Source organism: Phyllobates terribilis, unplaced genomic scaffold, assembly GCF_046119375.1.
Source record: "Phyllobates terribilis strain yellow unplaced genomic scaffold, ASM4611937v1 Scaffold_4__5_contigs__length_816908805, whole genome shotgun sequence".
In the NCBI taxonomy this organism is placed as follows: domain Eukaryota; kingdom Metazoa; phylum Chordata; class Amphibia; order Anura; family Dendrobatidae; genus Phyllobates; species Phyllobates terribilis.
Window position 1 is genome coordinate 801,337,862 of NW_027362764.1, and position 12,343 is coordinate 801,350,204.

The 12,343-nt window shown below is 47.5% G+C and overlaps 1 protein-coding gene across 4 annotated transcripts in view; it reads left to right on the forward strand.

The window, feature by feature from the left end:
- Positions 1-4,124: 4,124 nt before the first annotated feature.
- The window catches only part of LOC141266112 (uncharacterized), a 172,463-nt gene continuing 164,244 nt past the window's right edge, over positions 4,125-12,343 (forward strand). Inside the window, exons 1-4 of one of the 4 annotated variants that reach the window (XM_073680052.1) lie at positions 4,127-4,242; positions 9,177-9,310; positions 9,758-9,940; positions 10,012-10,135. In XM_073680052.1, the coding sequence (XP_073536153.1) occupies positions 4,131-4,242; positions 9,177-9,310; positions 9,758-9,940; positions 10,012-10,135 (553 nt within the window). In that variant the 5' untranslated portion in view covers positions 4,127-4,130. Of the gene's footprint in view, positions 4,346-9,176; positions 9,311-9,757; positions 9,941-10,011; positions 10,136-12,343 lie in introns of all 4 variants that reach the window. The other 3 variants (XM_073680054.1, XM_073680053.1, XM_073680055.1) reach the window with 3 other exon arrangements.

Consider the following 12,343-nt stretch of genomic DNA (forward strand, 5'->3'; position numbering starts at 1 on the left):
TACGCTTAAGAGGGTCTTCAGTATAAAATTCACTTAAACTGATGCTGTCTCTTTGGCTCCCACTGATAGCTTGTTCCAGGACCTTTCACCTTTCCATGGCTGTGCCATGTTTACATTCCTTTTCTAAGGCCTCTATTTCTGCCCTTTTGTGTGCTGCGCTGACATCCATTTCTGCCTTTTGGCATGCTGCGCTGGCTTCCATTTCTGCCTTCTTGCACGCCGCTTCTGCTTCCATCTTTTTTCTTTTGCGCAAAAGCAGCTTGTACCTTAGTAGCTTCTGCACGCGCTCTTATAAGCTGTTCGCTGAGGGTTGAAGGTTTTGAAGAGCGTGACTTAGATGACTGCCTGGCTGAGCCAGAAATGTGAGATGACATCTCGGCCATTAATGCAATACTTACCTCTGTCTTGGCTTTAATATCACGCACCAAGCAATCTCTCTCAGAGTTAAGTTGTTGGAAAACATGAAGTTCTTCATGGGAAACAGATGTATTAATCCTTTGTAAAATTGTAATGAATTTGTCCTTCTGATAAACAGTTGGTAATCTGAACACAGTTGTGCAAGGGCTTCTCTGGTGGTAGTTTGAGAGAAGCAGGCTGAGAGAGGCTGTTAATGTGACTCAGCAGTTTTTGCCATAAGGCTGCGTGCACACGATGCGTTTTTCATGCGTTTCCGCTGCGGAATTTCCGCAGTGGAAATGCATCAAAAACGCATGGTAATCCGCACCCCATGGTCCCCAATGGCATTCCGCAATGTCAATGCACATGCTGTGGATTTTTCCGCAGCGTTTCTGCAGCGCTCATAAATCCGCAGCATGTTCATTAATTTTGCGGAAACGCAGCGGAAGCGCCGCCATTGACTTGCATTGAGACGCATAGAATCTGTGTCAGTACATTTGTACAAGCGGATAATATGCGTTTCAATGTGCGGATGGTACCCAGTTCTGGAGGAGAGGAGACTCTCATCCAGACCTGGGTACCATTGTACCTGTAAAAAAAAGAATAAAATAAAAAATAAAGTTTATATTCACCTGTCCGGCGGCTTCTCTTTGCTTGCCGGCAGCGCTTCTCCTTCCAGGACCTGAGATGACGTCGCGGTCATGTGACGGCAGCCTGTCTCGCGAGATGCCGGCAAGCCAGGAAGGAGCGCGACAGCACACGCCGGGGCATCGGAGGTAAGTATAGCTTTATTTTTTTTATTTTTACGGTCACGCTGTATAAATTCATGCCGTTTGCATGGATTTATACAGTTTGACCTAGTTGTCAAGCACCTTCCAAGTGATGCTATCGCCTGGAAAGTGCTTGTCAGTCCGCATGCGGAAACACATGCGTTAACGCATGTGGATACGCATGTGAATCCGCATGTATTCTGCAGGAAAAACGCATGCACAATCTGCATGCGTTTTTTCTGCCAGGGAGATGCAGAAATTTTCTGCTTCATTTCAGCATCGTGGGCACATAGCCTTAGTGTTCTATAACGCAGGAAAGTTCATGTTCACTGGTTTCAAAGTTCTAACTTTCCATGTAGGTTTTGTAAGACATTTAGCCTTCTCACTGGACGGTGGATCAAGCTCTATACATTCATCTAACCATGGATCTGGTAATCTGGTAGAGACCGTGTAGTCTTCCCCTCAGCCATAGTAGTTCACAGGGAGAAGGAACACTGGATGAACTTTTATATGCTGAGAGCAGATGCTCAGATGACTGTTCTGTAGCTTTATAGATGCTGTTGACTGGCTTTACAAATGAATCTTGCAAAGTCTTTTTACTATTCTGACTTCATGGCTGTGCTGCCAGTATAGGGGGCTGTGAGACACAGTTTCCAGGCTGCCTCTTAACCTTACTTACAAGGGCGATGTCTTCACATAGTTTTAACTCGACTGCACGACGGCACGTTGGTGAAGATTCAGAAGAAGCTTTATTTTTCTTGCAGAATACTTGTTGAAGTGCATACGGCAGCCGGTAAAAAGACTTCTCACACACAGGCTGAGAGCACATGAGCTTCTATCATGGTGAAGAAGGAGAATGAGGAAAAGACATGGGAAAGAAGGGAGGTGTTAGTTATATCACAGCCACATCAGAAAGAGACAGGGAGAGAAAAAGGACAAACTGTTAAGAAAGGCAAACATCACTGCACAGCAATGAAACAGCAACACATAGCAAACGAATGAAGTGCAACACAGTCTGTAAATTCCCAAACCATGGGACATGACAATATCCGAGTCTCACCGAGCTCATGCACTCATATCTAGTAATAACTTCCTCGCACCCCAGGTGAGACGTGCACTATCATTATGTCACTCATAGGAAAACACAATTTTAGCAAAGGCAAAGCAAAATCTTTTGTCACTTTTGCATAAATGAAATTTGCAGAGGATCAGCAATAAATAAAGGACTTAACCTGCACAGACTGTTAGACAAGGAAATGGGAAGGAATAATTTGAGGAATCAAAGAAAAAGATGTATGCGTCAAGGTGGGCATCATGTACCCATCAAGGCGCTGAAGGTCTTCTAGCCGTGGTTTTCTTAGGCAGATAACTGCTGTCACAGTACCAACAAAGACCCAAATCTCATCGTTTGACCCCTTACTGAGGATGAGATAAGTCACCCCAATCTGCATGGGCTCCTCAGCAAAAGTCACAAACTGCAAGTGGAGAAACAGCGATGCTGTGCTGTCTGCATTCACACAGCCAGTGTTCGAAGCCTTGGACATTGCAGATTCAAGAGGATCGGGAGGAGGAAACAACTAACAGCCTGGATTTGGGCAGAACGTCTAGTATGGAAGAGATGGCGAAGGGCTGCCCCAACGCCAAGAGGCTGCGGCCCAACGCCGATGATCAGTAATGTATTCCTCAGCGTTGGGATATTATTATACTTTCTGCTCCACAGTCAGAATCACCATAAAAGGAGCCCACGACCAAAAAGAAGAGCCCAACGGCCACAAATCAGAGCCCCGCGGCCACAGAGAGGAGGCACCCTGCAGCAGGGAAATAACAAAGCCACACGGCTGTCAGAAGCAGAGAATCGTAGGCTGATAACAGAGGACATAACGGGGGAGCGGTGAGGGGAGAACTACAAGTCCCAGCATGTCCATGCTGTTATCACAGGACATAACAGGGGATCTGTGAGGGGAGAACTACAAGTCCCGGCTTGTCCGGGCTGTTATCACAGGACATAACAGGGGGCAGTGAGGGGAGAACTATAAGTCCCAGTATGTCCGGGATGTTATCACAGGATATAACAGGTGAGCGGTGAGGGGAGAACTACAAGTCCCAGCATGTCCATGCTGTTATCACAGGACATAACAGGGGGATCTGTGAGGGGAGAACTACAAGTCCCAGCATGTCCGGGCTGTTATCACAGGACATAACAGGGGATCTGTGAGGGGAGAACTACAAGTCCCAGCATGTCCGGGCTGTTATCACAGGATATAACAGGGGGCAGTGAGGGGAGAACTACAAGTCCCAGCATGTCCATGCTGTTATCACAGGACATAACAGGTGAGCGGTGAGGGGAGAACTACAAGTCCCAGCATGTCCATGCTGTTATCACAGGACATAACAGGGGGCAGTGAGGGGAGAACTACAAGTCCCAGCATGTCCGGGCTGTTATCACAGGACATAACAGGGGGCAGTGAGGGCAGAACTACAAGTCCCAGCATGTCCGGGCTGTTATCACAGGATATAACAGGTGAGCGGTGAGGGGAGAACTACAAGTCCCAGCATGTCCGGGCTGTTATCACAGGATATAACAGGTGAGGGGAGAACTACAAGTCCCAGCATGTCCGGGCTGTTATCGCAGGACATAACAGGGGATCTGTGAGGGGAGAACTACAAGTCACAGCATGTCCAGGCTGTTATCACAGGACATAACAGGGGAGCGAAGGGGGAGAACTACAAGTCACAGCATGTCCAGGCTGTTATCACAGGACATAACAGGGGAGCGGTGAGGGGAGAACTACAAGTCCCAGCATTTCTCAGCTCCCAGAGAAGCTATAACCGCCCAATCCATCCCGATTTCTCCATGGAAACCGCACAGCGCAGGAGCTCCGCCCCCTCATGTCACCTGATCATCTCCTCAGGTCCTTCTGGCGTTCCTACTCCTGAGCTCCGCCCACTCACGTGACTGAGCACATGATCGATCACCGACACGTGTCCTCTACTGTGCGGAGCTCCGCCCCTGACGTCATCACAGGTCCTACACCCAGACTAGCAGCGATCCCCAGGTACAGAGAACGTCCTGCAGGTGTGTGACTTCTTGTACTCTCTGTTATCAGCCAGCAGAATATTTCCCGTTATTCAGAGAATCCTATACAGACGATATATATAGAGGTGGCCCCCACCATGAGGTAGGTCACAGGTCACAGGGTTTTGTGCCGTTTTGTTGCTTTTCTTTGTAATTGCTGTAACATTGTGACATGACGTCTCCGCCCCCTATATAATGTATGTATTGGGGGAGGGCCATATATGTCTTTTCACTTAACCTTAACTGCTGCAGAACCTCTTTTGCCACATGAAGCTTTATTCCAGCACTGGTTGCACAGTTGGCGCCAAATTCTGCGACATGGTTTCCAGGTGTGAACATCTCCCAATGTGGAGCCTCTCCCCGCTGCCTCTCACTGCTCCTCTGCTGCGGTAACTGTAAGGCCGGGTTCACACAGACGTCTCAGGGAACAACTTCATAACTGATGATTTGTGGTCAGTGTTCATCCGCCACTAATACGTCCGTCTGAACTGGGCCCGACCGACGTCTATGGCAGATCCCACTCTGTGCATAAACGAGTACTGTGCCCCCTCAGCCAGGCGGAGAATGAGGTCCACACACGTGTCACGCAGGGCTGCCGTACCTGGCCGGTGAGGACTCCCTGCTCCGTCACAAAGGTGCCGGTCCCTGAGGTGTTTACGAGCTGTAAGTGTGTGTCAGGAATATTCCCGTAACCCACACGGTCAAAGCTACGAGAACCTTTCTTTATAGTCTATTAAACTCAAATTCCAGCGTGGTTTGTTTGTTCTTTGTTAATTATTTCCTCGCTCCTAATTAGGTCCTCGCTCCTCCTGTACCAGTCGCTGTCACATTGTGTTCAAGATTATTGTAATTGTTCTTGTATTATACCCCTTTTTTCTCATGGAATTAATGGCGCTATAATAATTTCCTCATCTCCTATCTATCAGTAAAATCCTCACCAGTCGCCGTCTTCTGCTGTTTCCATCGCTGCTCCCTTCTCTCCTGCATCGTGTGTTCGTACCTCCTTCTTACTGTGAACCTTTAGTTCCTTAATGTAAGGCCTCTTCACTTGTCCATATAATACCCATATAGTACCCGTGCTAGTGCTTCATCCAGGTTTTCCCGGTATGGCTTAAGAAAAATCAGTTCCTAAGCTTCTCCTATATTTTGCAATGTTAAACACGTACAGCACACAGATGCCATCTGTGTGCTGTACGCCTTTACACAAACCCATAGATTTGTATCGGTCCTTGTTATCCTTTCTTTTTGTAAAAAAAGACGTGTACAGCCCCATAGATAATGATACATGTGGCATCTGTGAAAGAACGGATATCACAAGTACTGCAAACACTGATGTGTGAAGGCGGCCTTGTTCTGAGTCTCATAGGCTTTCGATGAGAAAGTGACTTCCGACCACACAGAAACGTTGTTCACAACTGCAATCACATGATGCAGGAGAGGAGAGCAACAACGCCGGAAACGGCAGAAGACGGCGACCAGTAACTATTTTAATGCACAGACTGAGCGTACATTACTGACGGGTAACAAATGGTGAAATAAAGAAAAACAAATGCTGTATGGTAGACTTGTATATACACTTGTTCTGTGTCCATTTCTGCAAGACAACTTGTATAGACGTAAAGCTGTAAGTTATATCGACAGCAGAATATGAAAGCTGGTGCCTGGAGGTGATCATTTCTAATGTCACTATGGGTGCAAAAACAATTCTATGGATGGAGAGAATGAATATACGATGAAAGGTACAAGTATACTGAGCATAAGGCCACGTTCACACTATCAGTGTTTGATCAGTAGTTTTTCTCAGCAGTGGGAGCCGAAACCAGGAGTGGAACAATCAGAGGAAAAGTATAAAAGAAACAAGTCACCACTTCTTCATGTATCACCCTCTCCTGGTTTTGACTCACAAATACTGATGTCAAATACTGATAGTGTGACTGTAGCCTTAGGCTATGTGCCCACGTAGCGTTTGTACAGCCGCAAAAACGCTTGTAAAACTATCTGCCATGCAAAGCAATGTGAATTCAGATGTGCTGTGCACATGATGCGCTAATTAGCGCGCCGAATTCGCATTGCGTTGCAAAACGCAGCATGACCATTTCTACCGCAAATTCGCGGCCATTGAGGAACATTGAAACGCAGCAAACCCGCAGGTATATGTGGATTTGCTGCGTTTCAATTAAATTCAATGGCCACGAATTTGCGGCGTAATCGCGGTGCTTGTGGTACCCGGGATGAAGAGGAGACTACAACTTCTCCTCTTCCCGGCTACCACGCGGTGAAAAAGAAATAAAAAAGTTAAAAATAAATAAAACCTGTATACTCACCTCTCCGGTATCATCCCGGCCGCGCCCTCTCTCCTCACCGTCCCGCAGTGTACTTGCAGGACCAGCGATGACGTAATTTAATCAGGTGATGGTCGTGCGACCACTGACGTCAGTGGTCAGGTGATGGTCGTGTGACCATCAGCTGACTAAATGACGTCACCGCAGTACACCGCGGGACGCCGAGGAGAGAGGATCGCTGCCGCCGGGAGGTGACTGGAGAGGTGAGTATACAGGTTTTTTTTTATTTTTAACTTTTTAATTCTTTTTTTTTAACTATAGATGCAGCATTTAAAGCATCTAAGTTGGTCACACATTATAAATCCGTGCCAGTTACATGGATTTATATAGTGTGACCAACTTGTCAAGCACTTTCCAAATGATGCTAAAATCGCTTGGAAAAGTGCTTGAAAAAAAGCATGCGAAAACGCATGTAAAAACGCTGAAAAAAAAACCTTCTCTCTGGCAGAAAAAACGCATGTACAATCCGCATGCGTTTTTTTCTGCCAGAGAGAGGCAAAACCGCACTGTATCAAATCTGCTACATGGGTACATAGCCTCAAAGGGGCTGTCCAGTGAAGATAAGATCCCTTATTATACACAGGATATCCGTGGAAGTCCAACTTTTGGGACTGGCACTGATCAGATGAAAGGTGAACTTTTGTCCCTGTTCTAATGGAACAGCAGTGTGTGCGCTTGACAGCCCCATTAAGGCCGGGGTCCCACTAGCATATCACATCTGATGCGAGAGCTTTGGCTTTGAACTCGTCTTGTACTCCTCCTGGGACTCCAATAGTGTCAGTATACACGTGAGGGTCGAAAGAAATAGGAATGCTGGTGTCACGCTTGTGTCTCTTGTTTTCCATTGCATATTCGTGTAGCTTGTCTGTACTTGAAGTCACAATCTGGACTGATGTCAGGAATTTAACAATATCACATGTACCTTGCTGTCTGTCTTTTCTCGGGCTATGGAGCATATAAGGAAAAAGCTTACATAGAACTCAAAACAACCTACTTTATTAAATTGTTAAAACCATACTAAAAACAACGTGTGGGTCAGTGATGCATAATGAGGAGTCAGAATAATCTTATATATATGGCACCATAGATTGGCCAGTCAGCAAATTTTCAACAGTAAGTAACCTATTTATCCATGATTACATCATGTCATAAATGGGTAAATTCATCCAGCAACAGATATATCATCAGATTAGTAATATAGGTATCCAAAAGTGCTCAGTGCATCACACACATTACTGTACTAATTGATAAGCCCATACATAATATACTGCTGAAATACCCCATTTGGGGATATTACCTGGACCAAGCGATGGTGTCACTTTCTCTACCTGCGTTTCGGCGGTGTGCCGTAGTCTTGGTGGTGTGTCCCACATTGTTGAGTGCACAGGTCAGATAGGTTAGAACGTGTTTTGGCTGCAGTGACACCTGACCCAGGAGCATACCGATGATGGTGGACGAGGTCTGTCACGGCAGACTTTGACTGGTGGGTATCGCCATGGGTGGCTTGAGCCATCATGGGATGCAGAACTCGAGAAGGCAAACTTTGTCCCCCACATGCCAAAGTCCTTCTGGTGACTGCACGGCTCCCTTCTGGCAAATTCTTCAACACCAGCCTGTTGTTTGTAGCTTCTGGAGAAGGTCATAGGTCACAGGTGGGTCCGCGTTGAAGGCCACCTGTGCAGCTCCCACCCCGGCAGAGTTGTCTCTTGGTTGTCAAAGTCACTGGCAAAGTACTGGAGGGGAGAAATCCTGCTCTCAGAAGGGCGACCTGTATTTTTATGGTATATTGGAGTGGATCCCTGTTAGAAGAGGGATCATTACTACAATCTCTCTTTGCTCTCATGCGTTCACCTACTGGAATAGCTTTAATGGTGGGGGGGGGGGATAAAAGCTCTGTCCGTGCAGGATGGTGAGTCCCGATGTCGACTTTCTAACAGCTTTACTAGTAATGGTTGAATGATGAGAGCTGTGAAGTCCCACATCCAGGAATGTGATGGTGTGCTGATGACATTTGCTGGTGAACTTTAGACTAAAGTCATTATTATTCAGATATAATAGGAAAGGTGGAACAGCGGATACATGTCTGCTCCAGATGAAGAGCAGGTCGTGTATGTATCTGCCCTACCACTTAATGGAGCCGCAGAAGGGTCTGTTGCATTAAAAATAAGCCGCTCCTCCCACCGTGCCATAGCCAAGTTGGCAACAGATGGAGAAAATTTGGCGGCCATCACCATGCCACTCCTGTGTAGGAAAAATCTCAGATTAAACATAAAATATTTGTGGCAAAAGAAAATGGAAAACCGTTTTGATAAATTCCTGTAAATCCGATGCATATTGACTATATTTGTTCAGGTGGTGATCGATAGCCAGTGATGCTATTTTATGAGGGATATTTTTGTGAAGCGAAACTATGTCACGACTCGACCATGACCATTTGTTGGACCATTTCGTTTATCCTGTGATGGCCGGGGGAATGTGCAGCACATAGGATCCTATCAGATCACACTTGGCTTCTGCCCCTCCGCTCGGTTTCTATAAGTCAGGTCTGTATTTCACAGATGACTTTTGAGTCTCTTCCCTTTTTTTATGAAGATGCAGGACTGGATCTCATTTTCCCAACTATAGCAGTCCTGAATGAACGACCGAGGATGGAGAAGGACCAGAATGAGATCACCAGTACAATATTAAGCTTCACCTTGGAAATCCTCCACCTGCTGACCGGAGAGGTAAACTTCTGTCTGTCTGTATCTTTATTGGATTATTTATCATCCTAAACATCGGAAAGGTGAAATACATAAGAGGAAGAAATAGGAGCAATCAGTGTCCTGTAAAAAGGCTCCTGGACCTTCTAAGAAAGGTAAAAGTATAGAACAACAGACGGCGTGACGATCGGTCACCATTCTTATCATTTAGATATCAGCGTGATCAGTGAGTTAATGTTGTGATGCCAAGTAGTCACGTTGAAATATGGAAGAGAGGACGAGGACCCAAGAGCATCAGATGCTGGAGTGCGGCTTGGAGATGAGGGTTTACCCAATAGTTTTGATAGCTTTATAAATCTATAATTATAACAAGGAGCCCATCCTCCACGTCAGAGGTTTCTGCACTAATGTAGACAGCGATTCTTTACTGTCTGAGCACTGAAATGTTGGCGCTCTCTCTTGGTCACACAGGATTACACATTGGTAAAGAAGACGTCAGGTGACTGTGTGACTCCCGGCAGCCCTGAGTCAGGAGGGCGGAGCAGGAGGCGGAGCCTCATCACAGCTCCTCCCCCGCACTCTCGGATACACGAGAGGAGCAATAAAAAGATCCTAGAAGTCACCAACAAGATGATTGAGCTTCTGACCGGAGAGGTGACTGCTGGGACATTATACAGGACCAGCACTGGAGGATTCTGGGTAATGACGCTATCATTGTGTGTCAGGTTCCTATAAGGTGTCAGGACGTCACCGTCTATTTCTCCATGGAGGAGTGGGAGTATCTAGAAGGACACAAGGATCTGTACGAGGACGTCATGATGGAGGACGACCGGCCCCGCACATCACAGGGTAAGAGGAGACTTATACACGAGCCTCGTTGTCCGCTGCTGTGGGCACAGGTCGTCGCTGGCATTTTAAAGTTGTAATACAGTCATGGGCATGCTCAAATGTGAGTAATGATATGTAATGTGGGAACACCCCATTTAGGCCCCTTTTAAATATATTTATAGGGCTCCATTCACCTGACAGATTTCCTCATCCATCCGGCTGGTTTAGTACAGACAAAAAAATAATATCCTGTGCGGTATGTACACTTGTGATCTTATCGGCCACTTGTCTCACTGTATGGCTATAGTGATGTATGCTGGAGCCTTTAAAGGAACCTGTCAATCGACTCTTGCCACCCAAACCATGTGCACCATAATCAGAGCCTTACAGCACAATAGCAGCCAGATTTGCTTTTCTTTTAAAACACGATTTGAGGAGCCAGCCGGGGACCAACAGGAGAGAGGAGACTCCTCCGGCGCTGCCCACCCGCCCGCGGCGGTCTGCACTGCCCGCCCGCGGCGGTCTGCACTGCTCTAGTTGTCGGGTCTCTCCCATGTGTGTATGTAGGGAGCGACTTGCCGATCACCTGTAGCGGAGCAGGTAGAATCCGGCGGAGGGCGGCACCGGTCCTGTCATGTCTATCAGTATGGTCCTCAGACGACTGTGTTTTATGTAAAATGCCATAGTGTTTCATAGAAAAAATTACCTGCCTGCAGGTGTGAAGACGATCTCTGACTCCTGCTTCTTGTGCTCTGGGCAGCTCGAATCAAGTGACAGTTTCCTTTTAATCAGGGCTATTCATTGGGAAACATTATGTCACTGGAAGTGAAGGGGTTAAAGTTACGTCATAGGAACCTCTGGTCACCGTGACTTCATACATGGTGATGGGGGCATGGGATGAAGTCCCTGCTATAGCTGACTGCAAGGCATCGAAATTCTGAACAGCCAATCACAGCGATTTAAATGTTTCGGCAAATGAAATTGCTTCACCGATCATAGACTGGAGCTAGGAGACTGCAGCGTTAGCAGCCCCGGCGCTGATTGGTGCGAACGGAAGATGACGTCCAATCTGACCTGTGAGTGACCTCTCTGCACCACCTCGTTCCAGCTTGGAGACGAGTGCAGAGTGGTCACTGTTTCATTCTGCTGTCGATCTGCTGGGCCTTATGGTGCCACAGACTATTTTAGCATGTGCCACCTCCTCTGCTGCTGCGGACTGAAGAGCTGAAGAACAGGAGATCAGAAGACCTTCCTGATGTGTTCCTGCTTTTTTTTCCCCTCTAATCCCCCCCCCCCCCCCCGCCTCCTTCGGACTCCAGGCGCTGATCAGTACTTGATCGCTCGGCTTTTGGCATTTTTTTCTCTTCTACCACCCCTGGGCTTGCGTCCTACAGCCATTATGCAGTTGTTGTTGTTGTGTTTTTTTTTCAAAAAGTGTAAAAAAAAAAAAAAAAGCAAATAAAAATAATAATTTAATTAGTTGATAAGGCCAGATTAGGGATAGTAAAAATATATTGTAGTAATTTGCTTATACTATATAATTAGAACTAAATGGAGGCCCGATGCTATCGAATGGGGAAGGCGGTAATGTCACGATGGGGGCAGGCTTTGCAGCGTTGAGAATCTCTCCACCCATGTGCTCGCCCACCTATCCACGCTCTCTTTCCCCCATCTGCTGTCTTCTCCTCTCATGTGATCTCTTCTTTGACCTGTCTACCCCATGTGCTCTCCCCCTTGTCTGCTGTCTCTCTCCTTCCTGTGTTCTCCCCTCATGTGCTGTCCTGTTTTGAGCTGTCACCCCCCCTGTGCGCTGTCTCTTCCTCTCCCCCCTGTGCGCTGTCTCTTCCTCTCCCCTCTGTGCGCTGTCTCTTCCTCTCCCCTCTGTGCGCTGTCTCTTCCTCTCCCCTCTGTGCGCTGTCTCTTCCTCTCCCCTCTGTGCGCTGTCTCTTCCTCTCCCCCCTGTGCGCTGTCTCTTCCTCTCCCCCCTGTGCGCTGTCTCTCTCCCCCCTGTGCGCTGTCTCTCTCCCCCCTGTGCGCTGTCTCTCTCCCCCCTGTGCGCTGTCTCTCTCCCCCCTGTGCGCTGTCTCTCTCCCCCCTGTGCGCTGTCTCTCTCCCCCCTGTGCGCTGTCTCTCTCCCCCCTGTGCGCTGTCTCTCTCCCCCCTGTGCGCTGTCTCTCTCCCCCCTGTGCGCGGTCTCTCTCCCCCCTGTGCGCGGTCTCTCTCCCCCCT